Raw genomic sequence first — 18,375 nt, forward strand, 5'->3', positions numbered from 1 at the left:
GTAATTGCTATAGGACCTATTTATTCAGCATTTCCAGGGATTAAAAATTGCATGCGAACTCTTCTTGAATCTGGAATTGACCATGTCATATCCTCATGAATAAAAATTATCTAGTTTTCCTCTCAGTCCTGCAATTCATTTCCCAGCCGTCAAATTTGAAAGGCATGGTCCAAAGAAAAATGTATAGAGTATTATATTCTAGAATAATAATATGTGTTTATGGTTCAAAATTCTTTCAGAGGAGCTGATTTTTCCTCTATAGAATGATTAGAATAATAGAGTGCTTTCACAATCTTGAGTTCTGAAACGGAGGCCAGTGGATGGCAGGCTGTAAGGAAGTTGTTTAGTTTCCCATTTTGTTCAGACATGTCAATGGAGTCTATATCAAATTCGATGTTTTCTTGCCTCCTGTTTCTTTTGATCCAATCCTGCTATGGAACTGATACAATCAGCCAAAACCAAACAATGGCCGACGGTGAGACTCTAGTCTCCACAGGTGAAACTTTTGTGCTGGGCTTCTTTCCTGTCCAAGATTCCACTAACCGATATCTGGGAATATGGTACAGGAGATCTCCTCAAACGATTGTGTGGGTTGCAAACAGGGTAGCTCCACTGACAGATTCAAATGGAGTTCTGACAATCAACAGTGATGGAAATCTTGTACTTCTCAATGGAACAAAAAGCATCATCTGGTCATCCAATTCTTCTTCGACAGATGCTCAAACGAACTTGGTTGCACAGCTGTTGGATTCTGGAAACCTGGTTCTCGGAAGAAACGATGATTTCAGTGCAGAAAGATATATCTGGCAGAGCTTTGATTTCATGACTGACACGCTTCTCCCTGGAATGAAGAAAGGAATAAACTTGCAGACTGGCTCGTACTTGACATCATGGAAAAATCAAAGTGATCCTTCACCAGGACAATTCACTTACAAACTTGACAATATTGGGTTGCCTCAATTTGTTCTTCGTCAGGGTTCAGTGAAGAAGTTCCGCTCTGGCCTGTGGAATGGACAGCGATTTAGCGGTTTTTCTGTGATGAACACCACTGTTATTGCAGCTACTTTTGTTTATGATGATAAAGAAGTGTACTATTCGTACGAATTGAGGTATAGCTCAATACTCTCGAGGCTAACGTTGAATTCATCAGGCATAATTCAGCGGTATGTGATGAATGAAGGAAGTTCTGATTGGTTAATCATGTATATGCTGCCCTATGACATGTGTGGAGAATATGGTAAGTGTGGTCCTAATGGCATTTGCAGGATCAACGGTAACCCAATTTGTCAGTGCTTGGACGGATTTGTTCCCAAATCAAAAGTAGATTGGGATGCATTAAATTGGGCTGGTGGATGCATAAGGAGAACCCCCTTAGATTGCAAGCAAGGAGAAGGTTTTATAAGGCTTAGAAATGTGAAATTGCCAGACCTCCTGAACTTTCGTCTGAATCGGAGCATGACCAGTCAGGAATGTAAGAGAGAATGCTTGAAGGATTGTTCTTGTATTGCTTTCACAAACTCAAATATTACCGACGGAGGTAGTGGCTGTCTGATGTGGTTCGGTGACTTGATTGATATTCAGGAGTACCATGACGAAAACAGCGAGCAAGATATATATCTACGGATGCCAAAATCAGAATTAGGTAAACCATCTGCATAATTTCTTCATATTTGTTCTTTAGCTATTGCAATTTGTAACACTTGAATCATTCATGCTAACAAATGCAATTTACATTTGTTAGTCATATGCATCCTCTGGTTTTCCCCATGAAGCCACAGTGATGTTTTCAGTAATTACTTTTATCAGTTAAAATTTTAACCTGCTAAACAGTAGGGATTCATGTCACTTGTCACTCATTAGCCTTATGAATGCAAACAGTGAAAGTGTTTTCAATGGTAAAAGTGAATTTTTCTCAAGGCAGATGCAATCCAAAATCAGAAGCACAAAAGGGCAGTGCTTATTCTAGTGATTCCATTAGTTTCTGGAGGGATGCTTGTCCTTTGCTTTTTCATCTGGTGCATGCTTCAGAGAAGGAAGAAGAAAAGAGGTAACAGAGACTTGTCAGACCTTACCATCCATTTACATTCCAAAGTATCATTCTTTTCATTAGTTCATGTTCTAATTTTGATTTTGTACTCTTAAGTGCAACTCCAACTCTATTGTTAGAGAAAGGTAAAGCCAACAGAAATTATAGTCCACTGACTAGTATCAATTTGTTGTAGGTGTCCAAATAGGCAGTGACGACATAGAATTACCATTGTATCAATTGGAAGCTGTTACCACGGCAACTAAGAGTTCTCTTTCTCTAATATAATCGGAGAGGGCGGATTTGGACCTGTTTACAAGGTAAACTTGCTTATGTTCTTGATTTACAAAATTGAACGAAATCATACTTTTTATTTGAATATTGTAGGGTCGATTGGAAAATGGAGTAGAAATAGCAGTGAAGCGACACTCACAAACCTCTGGGCAAGGTCTGGGAGAGTTTAAGAATGAAGTTATTTTGATCTCCAGTCTTCAACACCGAAATCTTGTAAGGCTTCTAGCCTATTGTCTTGATGGAAATGAAAGGATGCTAATCTATGAATACATGCCAAACGGGAGCTTGGACTATTTTATCTTCGGTCTGATTTTCTTTCTCTAATCTTTAGCAACTAAGATCAATTAAAGTTGGCTTACAAAAATAATCGAGAACCCACTGATAATACCACCTCCTGCCTGCAGATCAGAGTAGAAAAAAGTTGCTTGCTTGGAAAAATCGCTTTGAAATTGCCCTGGGAATATCAAGGGGACTTCTTTATCTTCACCAAGACTCCAGATTAAGAATTATCCATAGGGATCTCAAGGCTAGCAACGTTTTGCTAGATAGTGAGTTGAACCCAAAAATTTCTGACTTCGGCATTGCTAAAAGTTTTGGAGGAGATCAGACAGAAGGCAAGACAAGGACGGTGATAGGAACATAGTAAGCACTGACAACCACTTGCCCTGGATTTGTAAAGTGGCCATTTCTTCTGACTTAAAATCTGATGTTTCGTGCAGTGGCTACATGTCTCCTGAATATGCATTTTCTGGGACATACTCAGTCAAATCTGACGTATTCAGTCTTGGTGTGCTCTTACTGGAGCTTGTGAGTGGCAGAAGGAACAGAATACTTGACCATTTGGATCAGCATCTGAGTCTTCTGGGGCATGTAATAAAACATGAAGCAATTCTTCTCCCCTTTCACTTAAAACTAAATTTCTTCACCTTAGTAACATGATCAAGCCTAGTATCTTTAATATCTCCAGGCATGGCTATTGTGGAATGAAGATAAGGCCTTGCAATTAATGGATGAGTGCTTGAAGGAATCATCTGTCGAATCCCAAGTGTTGAGATGCATTCAGGTGGGTCTGTTGTGTGTTCAGAAGCTTCCAGAGGACAGGCCAACAATGGCAGAAGTCGTTTTCATGTTAAGCAACGAGAATGTGTCGTTACCTCAACCAAAGCATCCTGGTTTCTTCTTAAAAGACAGTTATACGAGGGTATCTGAGGCATCAGCTGAGGAAAGATTTCAAACTAAAAATGCGGTGACCATAACCGTTCTAGAAGGAAGATAGAGAAGAGCCCGTTGGACTCGGAAAGCTCCTCGCAGAAGCTGGGGGCCTCATGTTTTTAGCCTGCTTTCAGCTTCCAACCTCCAGAAAACGCCTTACTGGCCAGCATTTTACCCCGCTGGAAGAGAAAATCCGATTATGCAAAGTCTACGTTAGATATTTTTTGGTTGAAACTGGAAGCCATAGTCCTAATAGAACAGCCTCAAAAGACAAGTAGCTGCCAAGCCATCCTCTAGATAACGTAGAAGAGCTTAGACCAGTGATAGTAAATTGCACATTATTTGATCTGATCTTATTTTTTATTTTTCTTTTCTTGGGATAATAGACCAGCTAGGAACCTTTTCTAGATTCAGAAACCACAAACTGAAAGATTTTGGAAATAACCTTGTGAACATGCATGCATAAGTTCTATATCAAAATGCGCCAATCAAAGGCACTTCTTCAAGCAAATGGACAGCATTTTTCAAGATCTGTACTTTGGAAAAAGCCTAACAATTGACGAGAGCACAAGCTAATGGACGAAATCTTCTAGGTAGGGGAATTAATGAGTACGTAGACACTAAAGAACAAAAGATGAACACGAAATTATTCTCAAATTGCAGAAAATGATTCTTTGGTATGGGAGGCTAGAAACCCGATTAATTTTGTTAGGCCCTTTTATCGTGCTTCTGATCAGTGTAGTGGTGATTTCTTAATTTCAACTTGATAAAATGATTTCATAATTGCTGTGACAATATTATGAAATAATACCCTTAACAAATTTAACTGATGGCTGATCCGTTTTTGAAGTCTTGTTGGCCGATCAGCAATCAAGTCAAAGCAGTAAATGGAAGCTTTTAATCGTACAATGGTATATCATTTTCTTAGAATGCAGCTGAAGGACAAAACAAAAGAGTACAATCCATCACTAATAGTTGAAGCATTCTGCAAAAATTTTGTTGCTTCATGTATGCTTTGGTAACAAGAAAAATGATGAGGGTGCCTTGTACTGTCTTCCCTTTAGAAGACTTGGTAATGTACAGACCTTGTACAAGTACACACAAAAACAAAGTAAAGCAGATTTTGTCCAATGATTGCAAGCATGAATAGTCGCATTATGAATATGAGTTCAGAGAACCTTATGAGAAGTATCTGATGCGATTTACTCCTCATCTTGCTTCGAGTAGTGTGATGCTCATTTCAGCATTGACTACTATATTGCTTTCTATGAAAAACCCAGGCTGTTTAGCTTCAGGCAGAACTACTTCATTTCCTAACATGAAAATCACTGTAGACATGTCAGGCCTATCATCTGGACATTGTTGAACACATAGCAGCCCTACATGAATTGATCGAAGCACTTCCAATGGATGACACGAGTTGACTATGTGCGAGTTGACTAATTCCAGTTCCCTTCCTTCTTTGTAAAGCTTCCATGCCTAGAAATTTGCAATCAGACTAAATAATTAATGCAGCATGCCTATGCATGCATAAGAATATGGGATTCTATATCAAAGTTGCTAGTTGTATGGCTCACATGTCCAAGAAGGTTGAGGTGGCAGCCTTGATGGAGAAATGGTCTGTTTCTCTTACCGCTGATGGTCTCTAGTACTAGGACTCCAAAGCTATATACATCCGATTTTACTGAGAAGAGCCCATCTCCTGCATATTCTGGAGACATGTAGCCACTGTTTCGCAAGAAATCATCAGATAAAAGATTTTCATGGAAATGCAAAAGGGAATTGACATTTTACAAAAACATGGAATTCTTACTCTGTTCCAACTATGCGGCAGGTGTTGGCCTCTGTCTCATTCCCTCCAAAACTTCTAGCTGTTCCAAAGTCTGATATTTTGGGGTTCATATCAGCATCCAACAAAATATTGGATGCTTTGATATCCCTGTGTATGATTCGAAGCCGGGAATCTTGATGAAGGTAGAGAATTCCACGACCAATGCCTTGGATAATGCTGAAGCGCTTAGGCCAATCAAGTACCTTGCTGTTTTCTCGATCTGACAAAGTTTCAAATAACTTTTAGTTGTTCTGTTCAACTAAAGAGAACTCCAAATGCAGGATCCACAATCAGTGAAGCTGTACATGCTGACCGCAGAAGTAATTTCTGTTTAAAACTGACTGAAATTCAAATTAATGAGCAGTGTATCTGAATGTGTCTGCATGCATGTCGTGTTTCATGTTTGTCCATTATGCAGCAAAAAGAGGTCTGAGACAAAATCCTTCTCAGAGGATATCTAGACATGTAAGAGTAGTGTGTAATTTTCTAACGGCTGATTTAGTTACAAGGAGATAAGAATGTCTAACCAAATATAAACAAATCCAGGCTTTTGTTGGCCATGTATTCATAGATCAGGATCTTTTCAGCTTCTTCAATGCAACAGCCAAGAAGCCTCACAAGATTCCGATGCTGAAGTTTGGCGATGCATATGACTTCTGTCTTGAATTCATCTGGTCCTTGCGCAGATGTTTTTGAAAGTCGCTTGATAGCAACTTCCTGTCCCTCCTCTAGGAGACCCTAATGCATTCACGTGATGTACTAAAATGAACTTTAATTATTCACTATTGGAAAATGTAGGAAAATGAGGTATCTTGAAACTTAAAAGTGAAGATGAGTCACCGAGTGTGAACCAGCTATTCAATTAACACAAAGTGCCAACTTCAATATGAGGTAAAAAGTTTTATACGGACGGTTTACTCAAAATCCAATTTTTGCAGGAAGTATAGCTTAGTCAATGAATATTGAAAGATATACCAGGATACTAAAAATTGTTCCACTATATATGAAAAAAGAAAGGTGTTGAGATATGCCAATTTTTTCTACGGATTTTATTAGATTGTGTTTGATATCAAAATAATTTAGTTAGTTGAAGAATAAGTCTTGTTAGGATATTTGTTAACAACAAAAAATATTGGTTTGTTAACAAATATTTTACCTATGATTTATTAGGTAGAAAATAATATTATCAAGTAGTTTTTTGTTGAGGTTTTTGTTAAGATTTTTTAGAGAATTGTTAGTTGAATTGTGTTGATTTGTTTCCTTGTAAATACTATAGGATGTTTATGAATGAAAAAACAAGTTTATTTTTCCAACTTCATGCATGTCTTTCATTTTTGCAACACTAAAGTGTTGTTACTAAATTTATATCCCAAAAGGTTAACAAAGTGGTATCAAGAGCCTATATTTTAAGGATTTGAGTCTTTTTTTGAGAGTGAGTGAACTTGGTGAAAATTTCTATTTCATTATAAAATTATACGCTTAAACCTTCAACATAAATAATGCCAGAAAACAACTTCTTATTCAATCCTCCAAGTTTCACCGGTGACAACTACCAAATCTGGATTGTCAAAATGAAGTCCTATTTGGTGGTCAGTGATCTTTGGGGTATGGTAGAGACAGATTCTATTATTGAATTACCGGAAGATCTAACTATTGCAGAGATGAGAGATGGGATGCAGTCAAATGGAAATCAAAAGTCATGGAGTGCATTCATTCAGCAGTTTTCGATGCAGTATCCACAAAAATTATGGTTTGTGAAACTGTAAAGAAAAATTGGAATGCTCTCAAAGTGGCTTTTCAAGATAATGACAAAATAAGATAGACGCAAGTCTTGAATCCTAGGAGAGAATTTGAACTCCTTAGGATGAAAGACACAAAAAACATCAAAGAGTACTCTGATAGACTCTTAAATGTTATGAACAAAATCCGGTTGATTGGGAACAATTTTTGGATGGCAGAGTTGTAGAGAAAGTCTTGATGAATTTACCAGAAAAGTTTGAAACCAAGATCTCTTCTCTTGAAGATTCAAGGGATTTCTCTCCAATTACCTTGCCAAAATTGATCAATGCTTTAGAAGTAGAAGAACATAGATGAGCCATAAGAACTGAAGAAGTCATTGAAGGTGTTTTTCAAGCAACAAATAAGGATTAAATTCGACAAGGTGATAGAAACAACCAAGAGAAATATAACAAAGATGAGAAGAAAAATGACAAAAAAATTTCCTGTTCACACTATAAGAAAATCTCATAATTTTCAATATATTGTTAGTTTAGACCTAACATTCAATGTAGGTTTTGTAAACTGATGAAACATATAGAGAGAGTTTGCAAAAATAAAGGAAAAAGAGGATATCAAATTCAGATGGTTGATGAACAAGATAAGGAGTAACTTTTCGTGACCACTTGTTTGCAAGCAATAGTTTCAGTACTGAAACTTGAAACTTGGCTAATAGATAGTGGTTGCACTCATCACATGACATATGATGAATTTATATTTAGAAAACTTGACAAATCGCAAATCTCCAACATTAGAATTGGAAATGGAGGTTATATTGAGATGAAAGGTGAGAATAGTGTTGCTGTTAATTATGATCCAGGTACTAAAATTGTTTATAATGTTTTGCATGTATTTAAAATTAATCAAAATCTGTTAAGTATTGGACAATTATTGAAGAAGAATTATTTTATCATCTTCAAAAATAGGACTTGTGTTATATATGACTGAGTTAGGAATGAGCTTTTCTCAGTGAAAATAAGAGGCAAAAATTTTTCTTTGAATTTGTCAAAAATTGACAATTCTACGGTGCAGTATTGTGAATCAAAAAACTGAGATGTTACTAAAATTTAAAAAAAGATCACTGAAGAGGCGATTGATGGAGCTTATGTTGTGAAGATTTATGAAAAACTATCTAAAGATGATGGTGGTGACAAAGTGAATAAAAAGCCATACAAAAATTTGAAGGATTGTTTTATGTCTCTCATAACAATCATTTTTTGTATTGCAAATTTCTTCTTCAGGTTTGTCTATTATGTATGGAAATTCCACTTTCAAGTTGCAAAAAAATCATTTGAATACATCAGAAAATTTAGTGTTGATTTTGAAATTTGGCTCCAGAAACATTGCAAGATTGATGATAAGATTGCAGACATTTTTATGAAAGTCTAGTCTAAAACAAAGTTCAAAAATTTAAGAAGACAATTGAAAATTTGCAGCAAAAATGGTAAAAAGGAGTATTGATATATGCAAATTTTTTCTTACAAATTTTATTAGATTGTGTTTGATATCAAAATAATTTATTTAGTAGAAGAATAAATATTGATAGGATATTTGTTAACAAAAAAAAAAATATTGGTTTGTTAACAAATATTTTACCTATGATTTATTAAGTAGAAGATCATGTTATCAAGTAGTTTTTTTTGTTGAGATTTTTTAGAGAATTGTTAGCTGAATTGTGTTGATTTATTTCCTTGTAAACACTATAAGTAGGGTGTTTATGAATAAAGAAACAATTTTATTTTTTCAAATTCATACAAGTCTTTTATAAGCCATTTTTGCAACACTAAGATGTTGTTACTAAATTTATACCCCAATAAACCAACAAAAGGGCCACATAGTAGTGACTTGCCTTGTCTTCTTGCAGAGTATGGCTTTTTCAAAACTCACAACCCTAATCTCATGAATTTAGAAACAAGAAATTTTGTGACCAATGAAAGTAATCGAGGTTTTATGCCCCATCTTTTACAGATCAAAGATTCGATGCAGGCGAAACAGTGTGAATGCTGCAGCAGTATAAAGAGAATCTTTACCTTGTAAACAAGTCCAAAGCCACCCTGCCCAAGCTCGTTACCGTCTGAGAAGTTATTGGTGGCTTTAATTATCGTAGACAACTCAAAAAGAGGCAGCTCGAAATCTTTCTCATGGTTTGTGTGATCCCTGTCAAGGATATGTCCTGGAATTTCTGCATTGTGAGATATGTGGTGGACATAATAATTGCAGTGATAAATCCACTAAGCCTACTCAGATCAGCGGATAGAAGATGCAAGTTACCTCGTTTTCCCAGCTTTGGATATCTCTTTTTCCTTATCTGAAGAAACAAAATGAAGCTGAAGGCCAATAGAACCACACCAAGAGATAGTGACAAACTTATGACAAATACTCTTTTCTTTCCATTCGATCCATTCAAGGAGACTGAAAATTCAATACCAAATAAAAGGTCAAGTACTTTAAGACTTGGTGAGCAGACACAGCATTCTGGGGATATAAAATTAGTTCTGCAAATCTTTGTATTGCCCAACCTATTGATCACTTTCAAATTCAAAGCAAAGAAAGAACAGGGAACACACACTGCATAAAGAAAAGAAGATCTCAATGTAACTTGACCTAACGGACAAATATTTGCCTCACATAGCCGCTTTTGCCTTCAGTTTCAGCTCGATACTGCCATTGTGGAAAAACTCTCTAATAGGGTGGTGTACTAGGTGTTCAAACTTCCCTAGCAGAAGCTGCTGGATACCCTTACCTCCTATCCAGTTTAAGAGAAGAAGAAGACAGAGATGGCGAAGACTAAAAAGAGACAAAAATAAGAAAAACTTCACTTAGTTAACTTATCCCCGCTGCCTTGAAGAAACAATGTGAATTATGAGAAATAACCAGCCAGACCGTCAGTTTATAATGCACAAAAAGAAGTTTATACACTGGCATCTTCCATGATGTTAAGTCCTTACCGAACTCGGAAGAAGCCATCCTAATGTAAATATCTTGCCCAGCATCATTTATGACTCTCAGGTCAATTAAATCTCCAAACCAGAGCAAACACCCACTTCCACTTCCTCCATTGCTTATGTCTAAACTTGAATAAGCTGTACAAAAGCAGTTCTCCAAGCATACGGTTCTGCATTCCTCGAGTGATATGTTCCTATCATATGATGAGTTATGTGTATCTGGTAGTTTAAAGCCAGAATACTTCACAAATACATCTCCCTTGTGACAATCCAGCTGTATCTTGCGATTGCAGCCACTTGACCAATCCCCCTCAGCCCATCTCTCCGGATACTTTGGTTCAAATTTGTCTAGACATCCACATGTAGCAGAATTCCCAACGTCGCAAACTCCATAAGCGCCACATAATCCATAACTGTCACAGTTATCTGTTGGCGCGGACAGGTATAATGTCCAACTTTGAGTTACATTATCCCACGTCCAGCGCTGTCCCACACCACTTTGACTCAAGGTAAACCTTGTAATAGTGGAGCTGAGGAGCTTGTAACTATAGTAAACCTCCTGGCTATTGACAACTACTTCATAGGAGAATATGGGATTTTTTCTCAAGCCTCGCACTCCACTAAATCCTTGCCCGTTCCATGGTCCAGTGCGGTACTGCGAAACAGATCCCTTTTTCACGAAATTTTGTGGATATCCACTAGGATCACAACTATATGTATATTGTCCCGGAGCTGGATCCTCGTAATTCTTCCACGCTGAGACGTGAACCTCCAGGCCAGTAACAAAATTCCGACCCAGCTTCATCCCTGGTAGAAACGTGTCAGTTGGATGATGGAAGCTCTGCCACAGGAATGTCTCTGGTTTATCATCAGTTGCATCTTTGACTACAAGATTTCCGGTGTCTAGCAACTGTGCAACTGGATTCTGTACAGAAATTGATGAATTAGAAGACGACCATATGATGTCATTATTACCATTGCGAAGAACAAGAAGTCCTGGCTTGATAACCTCCAATACACCAGATGTATTGACTAGTGGAACTTCTCTGTTGGCAACCCAAACCACGGTTTGGATTGATACATCGTTGTAGTACCATATACCCACGTATCTATTAGTCGACTGGCTTGGGCTGAAAAATCCAAGTTCAAAGCTCCCGCCGGCAGAGATCATCGTTTCACCATCTTTGATGGATTGAGTTAATGCCAAGGTGTCTGTGGCACTGGCAATCTTCGGAGTCAAACACAGGATTCCAAGCAAAAACAGCAAAGAAAATCCTTCAACCGATTTCTTCATGCTTCTCATTTTTGTGCTTCAGTGCTCCGTATTTACTTCAATCCTCCCAAACAAGTAGATGAAAGACACAAAACTAACAATTGCAGATTGTAAACCAAGTCATCTGCCTTTCAAGCAGTGTCTTTGGACGCTAGAATTCCCTGACTTCCTTGGATTAGACCCTTGGAGTCTGGCTTTCATTTGGTCACTTTCAATGTAAGATTAATGCTACCTAATGTGCTAAATAAAAGATTACGCTCTGGGTGATTATTATATACACTACTTGCCATGGAAACCCAAGAAGAATTCACATTTAATGCATGAAGTCAATGAAACTAAACTTGGAAACTGATTTACTCGGCTTAGGCGAAATGAAGGCAGGCTTCAGAACGTTGAACCTTTAGGTAATTTCCAGCAAAATAAATGTCTTCTTAAAACAAATACAGACAACCCTCGAGAAGCTTTCACTTCTGTTAACAATTTTATAGTGACAATTAGCAAATTTTTTTTTTCCACATTAAACTTAAAAGACAATTTTGAATTCAAAGCAATTGTACTGGGTATACCGTTTATTGTGTTGAATAAGAAGAAACGGGTCAGTTACACTTTTTCTTTTTTGTTTTCTTTTGAGGAAGGTCAGTTGCACTTCAATTGCCATCAGATTGGCCAGTTGGATGGCCTTTGTCACGTAAGAATAAGAAAAACCAATCAATTTCAACTTCGCTGCCATCATTGACCAAGATCTCCTCGCCACGTCCTACTCTTTGCCCTTTCAAGTAGGATGCACTCCACTTAGTTTTTTTTTTTTTTTTTTTTTGTCAAAGGTCAACTTCTAAGTGGATGGCACTCCACTTGTCAAACATGAAAATCAATTGAAGAAAGAGAAAATTGGAATCTTGAGTTGAACTAGCTTAACCTTGCAGCTTCTGGGTAAAGAGGATCCATATATTGATATTCGAGGGGAAAATTCGCATTGGCCACAACTACACTCTAGAGTCTAGACACTAACAACGACAGAAAGGATTTTTTTTTTTAAAAAAAACAAAGAACAAATTGAGAAGGAATTTGATCATCGTACTGTGATTAACCTAAAAAATCCTTCGTAGTTAGCAGCAGTGAACTATACATTATGAGTTAGTTAGTTGGTCAGATTTGGGCGAGTTATAATTGAATAATGGGTATAATTGAATCATTGCATGTTGTTTGACAAGATTATTGGTAAGAAATTTAAATTTATTTACTTAACACTTGAGTTTAAATGTATAATTATTTTTAAATATGCACAAATAAGTGAGTCGAGTCAATTCACTACTTACGAATTAAATCGATTTAATGGAGAACCCATTTAGACCATTCAAAATTAACGGGTGAATTATTGGTGAACGAGTTTGGGCGGGGATGAACATAATGACACCTCTAATCACTGGGAGAGGAAATTGGAATCTTATAGTTGAAATAACTTACCCTTGCAGCTTCTGGGTAAGAGGGTTTTTTTATATTCAAGGGGAAATTCGCATTGGCCACAACTACCCTCTAGACACTAACAGCGACAGAAAGGATTTAAAAAAAAAAAAAAAACAAATTGAGAAGGAATGTGGTTATCGTACTGTGATTAACCTATAAAAAACTTAGCAGTGCTTAAAGCAGGCTTTGCAAGTTGACTTCAGCAAAGATAGATTGATAACGTCCTTGGAACTGTCTTTCTATTGTTGAAGACTTGTACGGTGGGAAACCTGTACAAGTACATACAAGAACCACATTGAAGAGGAATTATGTCCTTTACTTGCAAGAATAATCCTCCGCAATGAGAGCTTAGAGACCTAATTACACTTGCACAATTTGTTGCTACCGTGCTTCTAAAAGGGTCATTGTGATTTCACCTCTTGAACTTGATGTCTGTGTGCTAGAAGAATGCTCATTGACTACATTCCTTTCCATGAAAAACCCAGGATGTTTAGCTTCAGGCAATACTCCATCATTTCCAAGCATGAAAATCGCAGAAGACATATCAGGCCTATCATCTGGACCATGTTGCACGCATAAGAGCCCCACTTGAATTGATCGAAGTAATTGCAATGAGTTGTAGGAGTCCCCAAGATGCAAGTCAACCAACTCCAGTTCCCTTCCTTCTTTGTAAAGCTTCCACGCCTAGACATATGCAGTTATATTAACATGATAAAATTTATGCATGCATGCAGACGCAGGATAAAATGTTATCTAACTTGTATCACTCACATGCCCCAGAAGGTTGAACTGGTGGTCATGATGAAGAAACCCTCTGTTTCTTTTGCCACTAACAATCTCTAGAACTATGACTCCAAAGCTAAATACATCTGACTTTACTGAAAATATCCCATCTACTGCATATTCAGGAGGCATATAACCGCTGATTGGAAGTATTCATCAGAAAAAAAAAATGTCATGGAAATGCAACAGCCATAATCAATTATGATAAATTATTCTTCTATACTTAAGGCGGTTTTGTAGAGTTCTTACTGTGTTCCAACCACTCGGTTTGTGTTGGCTCCAGTCTCATTACCTCCAAAACTTCTAGCCGTGCCAAAATCAGATATTTTGGGGTTCATATCGGCATCCAGCAATATGTTGCTAGCTTTGAGGTCCCTATGTATAATTCTAAGTCGGGAATCTTGATGAAGATATAGAAGGCCCCGAGCAATACCCTGGATGATATGGAAGCGCATAGGCCAATCTAGTGAGTATCTCCCCGTTTGATCTGCCAAAAATTTCGAAAATCAGCTCTGTTACTGTTTTCCTGCCATTGAGATACTTAAACTAGGGATTAATCAAGTCTGAATACAGGATCTGTATCTGGTGAAGCTGCACATGCAACAACAGAACATAGGTCTATTTTTGTCGAGAACTGAATAAGATCTTAAACTATGAGAAGCAAACTGCTAGACTTGTTTGTATATATGTTTCATGGTTGATGTTAGTCTAACAGTTACAACAGAAAACAGTCATGTAATCCTTTTGCGACATTTTTAGACATGTGAAATAATGTAAAATTAAGTAGATTGTAATATGAGTTAAGAAAGTCAAACCAAATATAAAGAAATCCAGGCTTTTATTGGGCATGTATTCATAAATCAGAATCTTTTCTTTTCCTTCAATGCAACAGCCTAGAAGCTTCACAAGATTCCGATGCTGAAGTTTGGCAATGCAGATTGCTTCATTCTTGAATTCATCGAGTCCTTGCATGGAGTATTCTGACAGCCGCTTCACAGCAACTTCCTGTCCATCTTCCAGGAGACCCTAAACCATGCATGATGTGCACTTGATATGAATTTATCCATTGAAGATTAGAAAAAGCAGATGGTATAACGAAGCGAAGCATGAAAGAAAGGTGAAATTCTTGCTATAAACAATCCTTTAATCAAAAGTAGCAACAAGCTAAGATGTATAAACATATTAGGATATTGTTAACGGAAATTCCACTTTGTAGAGGAGGTACAACTCCTGACGGCTGGTGATCAACTTTGAAAAATAAAACAGTATGCCTAATAGAGCTTTTGTGCTCTATGGGAACGAAATACAAAATATGGTTGAATTTGGATTATCATTCTTGCAAACTAGCTTTTTCAATTTTTCGTAAGATGTCTGCCCAGGATAATAGTCTCCGTGAATCTCTGCTGAAATGAGGATCACAATTAAATACTGCTTAGTGTAATAGTCATTGGCTCTGCTTTAGAGCCAAGAAATTGTAGAGTGATGTAAGTAAACGAAGCTCCTATACCCCCAATTTCAATTGTCAATGAATTTGATAATCTTGAAAAAAATAAAATAAAAGGTCTATCTGTGAGTCGTAGCATAAACTAGAAATATATTTTATTACCTTGTAAACTGGTCCAAAGCCACCCTCCCCAAGCTTGTTTTGGAATGAAAAGTTATTGGTAGCTTTAATTATTCTAGACAACTCAAGCAATGGAAGCTCCAAATTCTTGTTGTTGTGTTCATCTGTGTAGGCCATGCTGAAGTTATGTCCTGACAATTCTGCATTCACAACAATATACTTGACTAGATAAATATTGACACAAAGCAAATGACAGTACCAGCTTAAATATCAGGTAAAATATCCATGTTTTACCTTCTTTTTTCTGCTTTGCAAGTTTCTTCTTCCTTCTCTGAAGATACAATATGAGGCCTAGGGCAAACAGAACCATAGCTAATGACAATGTCAAACTTATGGCAAGTTTTTTTCCTTTCTTTCCAACGGATGACTGTAAGGAGACTGCAAATTTTTTCAGTGCAAACAAAACGGTTAAATTCTTTTAGATGAGTTAAGAATTCAGATAAACAGACAGCTACATGTTCAAGTTATGGCATAAATAGTGATTTTTGAGAATTTCTATATTACTCGACAAATGTTATAGCAGAAATTTTGGAGGCATAAGATAGAGCAAAGAAATACTATAAAATACACAAAGTAAACATCATCTCAAGTTAACAAGAACTTAAGAAAATGTCCATGTTCCCAAAAACTATGCTTCCACCCTCGGATGGGTCCTAAGTTTCGGTGTGATTTAAGTGTGGCAGGGGATCATCCAAATAAAGAGTACTTTGCAGTGAGAATGATGTCCTCATGTCCGTTGGGATGGGTAGCCTACCTACCCTCCCAATTCTTTAGAAGAAAAATAAAAAGAAAAAAACAACATAGTGTAACAATAACTAACTCATCAGAAGTGTTTTGAAGAAATCAACATGGTTGCTGGAATCAATGTTTTGAAGAAGTATTTATTTATTTTTCTTTCCTGAAAATGAGAGAGATGCAGGTTTCAAAAATCCAGAATAATATAACTTTGCCAAAAAAAACTGCATTTTAGGATGTATAATTCTCACCCGACTCGGAATAAGCCATCCTAATGTATATATCTTCACCACCTTGCGACATCACTTTGATATCAATTAGATCACCAAACCAAAGCAAACAGCCACTTCCTCCATTGCTTATGTCTAAAATAGAATAAGCTGTACAAGAGCAATTCTTCAAGCACACAGTTCTGCATTCTTCGAGGGAAATATTTGTATTATACGAGGAGTTACGTGTATCTGGTAGTTTAAGACTAGAATACTTCAGAAATCCATCTCCACTCTTACAATCCAGAGGTATTCTCCGACTGCACCCACCTGACCGATCTCCATTGGCCCATTTCTCAGGATTTTTAGGTGAAAACTTATCCAGGCATCCACATGTGGCAGAATTTCCTGTGTTGCAACTTCCATATGCTCCACATAATCCGTAACTATCGCAGTTATCTGTCGGCGCAGATAGGTAAATAAGCCAACTTCCAGTTTGGTTGTCCCATGTCCAGCGCTGTCCAACACCACTTGGACTCAACGTAAACCTTGTAGTAGTGGAGCCCAGAAGCTTGTAAGCATAATACACCTCCTTATTATCAATAACAACTTGATAGGAGAATATGGGATTTTTTGCTAAGCTTGGAACCCCACTAAATCCTAGGCCATTCCATGGTCCGGTTCGGAATTCCAAACTAGAGTCCTTCTTTATGAAATTTTGCGGATATCCGGTAGGATCACAGTGATATGTGTAGCCTCCAGGAGCTGGATCCTCGTAACTCTTCCACGATGAGAGGTAAACCTCTAGGCGAGTCACAAAATTTTGACCGAGCCTCATGCCTGGTAGAAACGTGTCAGTCGGATAATCAAAGCTCTGCCACAGAAACATCTCCAGATTATCTTGATTTTCATCTTTGACAACCAGGTTTCCAGTTTCTAACAACTGTGCAACTGGATTTGGTACAGATGTTGATGAATTAGTAGACCATATGATGCTGTTCGTACCATTTCGAAGAACAAGAAGTCCTGGCTTGATCACCTCCAATACCCCAGATGTATTTATGAGTGGAACCTCTCTGTTAGCTACCCATACCACAGTCGGAATTGATATTTTCTGGTACCATATACCTACGTATCTATTGTTTGAGTTACTCGGGCTGAAAAATCCCAGCACAAAGCTTCCACCAGCAGAAATGATGGTTTCACCATCTTTGATGAATTGAGTAGTTGTTAAGGTATCTGTTGCACAGGCAATTTTTTGAGTCAATAATAGAATTGAAATCGGAAACAGCAAGAGGATACCTTTAACTAGTGTCATCATCCTTCTAGATTTTGTGCTTCATTTCTCTGTATCTACTTCTATCCTCTGAAATAAGCGGATGAAGAGCGAAAAAGATAAACACTTCGAAGTTTTTGAAGCCGGGATTCACTTAAATTCTTCAATTAGACATTTGAGAGTTAGGATTTCACTTGATGGCCAGGTCAACATAAGAATCTTATCTGAAATCCTAATTAAATGATTCTACTCTGGCTGCTTAATTATTATACATTACATGCTGCAGACTTATATGTATTCACATTTAAGTTTGAAGTCAATGAAAACTGAGCTTGGAAATTGATACGAGAGTTTGATTAGGATGTATTTGGCTCAAAGCAGTGAAGTCAAGGGCTTGGTATCAAATTTTGTCCTCAAGAAGAATCGTTACTGTCATCAAGACTCAGACTATTCAATCTCTTCAGTGTCCACATTTAGAATATTAAACCAATAGGAATTTTCCTGCGATTGATGCCTAACGGAAATTAGTCCCCTAAGGGAATTTAAGCTTTCTGTCAATAATTCATAGAATTAGTAGAAACTTGGTTTCACAATAATTGAATTTAATAAATTAGAAAAATCTGGTCTTTTTCACTTCGGTTCTTATCAAATAAATAATTATTGCCCTGGATGGATGGGGAGAAGAAAAATATCAGTCGCAGAAAAAAAAGAATGAATCAACTTTAGCTGTGATTTCATCAATTGACTATATGTTACTTCATCCTTGCCAAAACATGCTTGCTATAATATGACATACTCCAATGACTTAGCTGTACTACTTGCATTAGTCAATTATGAAGGATGAATGGAACAAGGAAACCTTCAATTATATATTTGAGGAAAGATGATCGAATGTTGAGACGGGAACAATTCAAATTGACCGGAACA

The 18,375-nt window shown here is 37.1% G+C and overlaps 1 protein-coding gene and 1 pseudogene across 1 annotated transcript; one reads left to right on the plus strand and one right to left on the minus strand.

The window, feature by feature from the left end:
- The first annotated feature begins 250 nt into the window (after positions 1-250).
- Positions 251-3,976, plus strand: LOC113771937 (annotated as a pseudogene).
- Positions 3,977-4,468: 492 nt separating this feature from the next.
- Positions 4,469-17,665, minus strand: LOC113771938. Its single transcript, XM_027316483.1, has 15 exons — positions 16,215-17,665; positions 15,463-15,606; positions 15,211-15,368; positions 14,420-14,630; positions 13,854-14,091; positions 13,593-13,743; positions 13,207-13,505; positions 9,966-11,379; positions 9,883-9,926; positions 9,411-9,781; positions 9,170-9,321; positions 5,891-6,101; positions 5,346-5,583; positions 5,110-5,260; positions 4,469-5,011 (listed from the first exon to the last, which is right to left on the minus strand). The coding sequence occupies exons 1-15, from the start codon at positions 17,491-17,493 to the stop codon at positions 4,742-4,744; spliced, it is 5,331 nt and encodes a 1,776-aa protein (XP_027172284.1). The 5' UTR covers positions 17,494-17,665; the 3' UTR covers positions 4,469-4,741.
- Positions 17,666-18,375: the final 710 nt, after the last annotated feature.

Source organism: Coffea eugenioides, chromosome 5 (genome assembly GCF_003713205.1).
Source record: "Coffea eugenioides isolate CCC68of chromosome 5, Ceug_1.0, whole genome shotgun sequence".
Classification (NCBI taxonomy): domain Eukaryota; kingdom Viridiplantae; phylum Streptophyta; class Magnoliopsida; order Gentianales; family Rubiaceae; genus Coffea; species Coffea eugenioides.

What these genes read in the sequence shown, in the direction of transcription:
- LOC113771938 (XM_027316483.1), bottom strand. Translation starts at nt 17,493, where the DNA reads ATGATGACACTAGTTAAAGGTATCCTCTTGCTGTTTCCGATTTCAATT. An exon ending in AGTTCAACCTTCTGGGGCAT is followed by an intron (nt 13,506 to 13,592) that starts GTGAGTGATACA and finishes GCATATGTCTAG; the next exon opens with GCGTGGAAGCTTTACAAAGA. An exon ending in ATGACCCTTTTAGAAGCACG is followed by an intron (nt 11,380 to 13,206) that starts GTAGCAACAAAT and finishes AAAAATGAGAAG; the next exon opens with CATGAAGAAATCGGTTGAAG.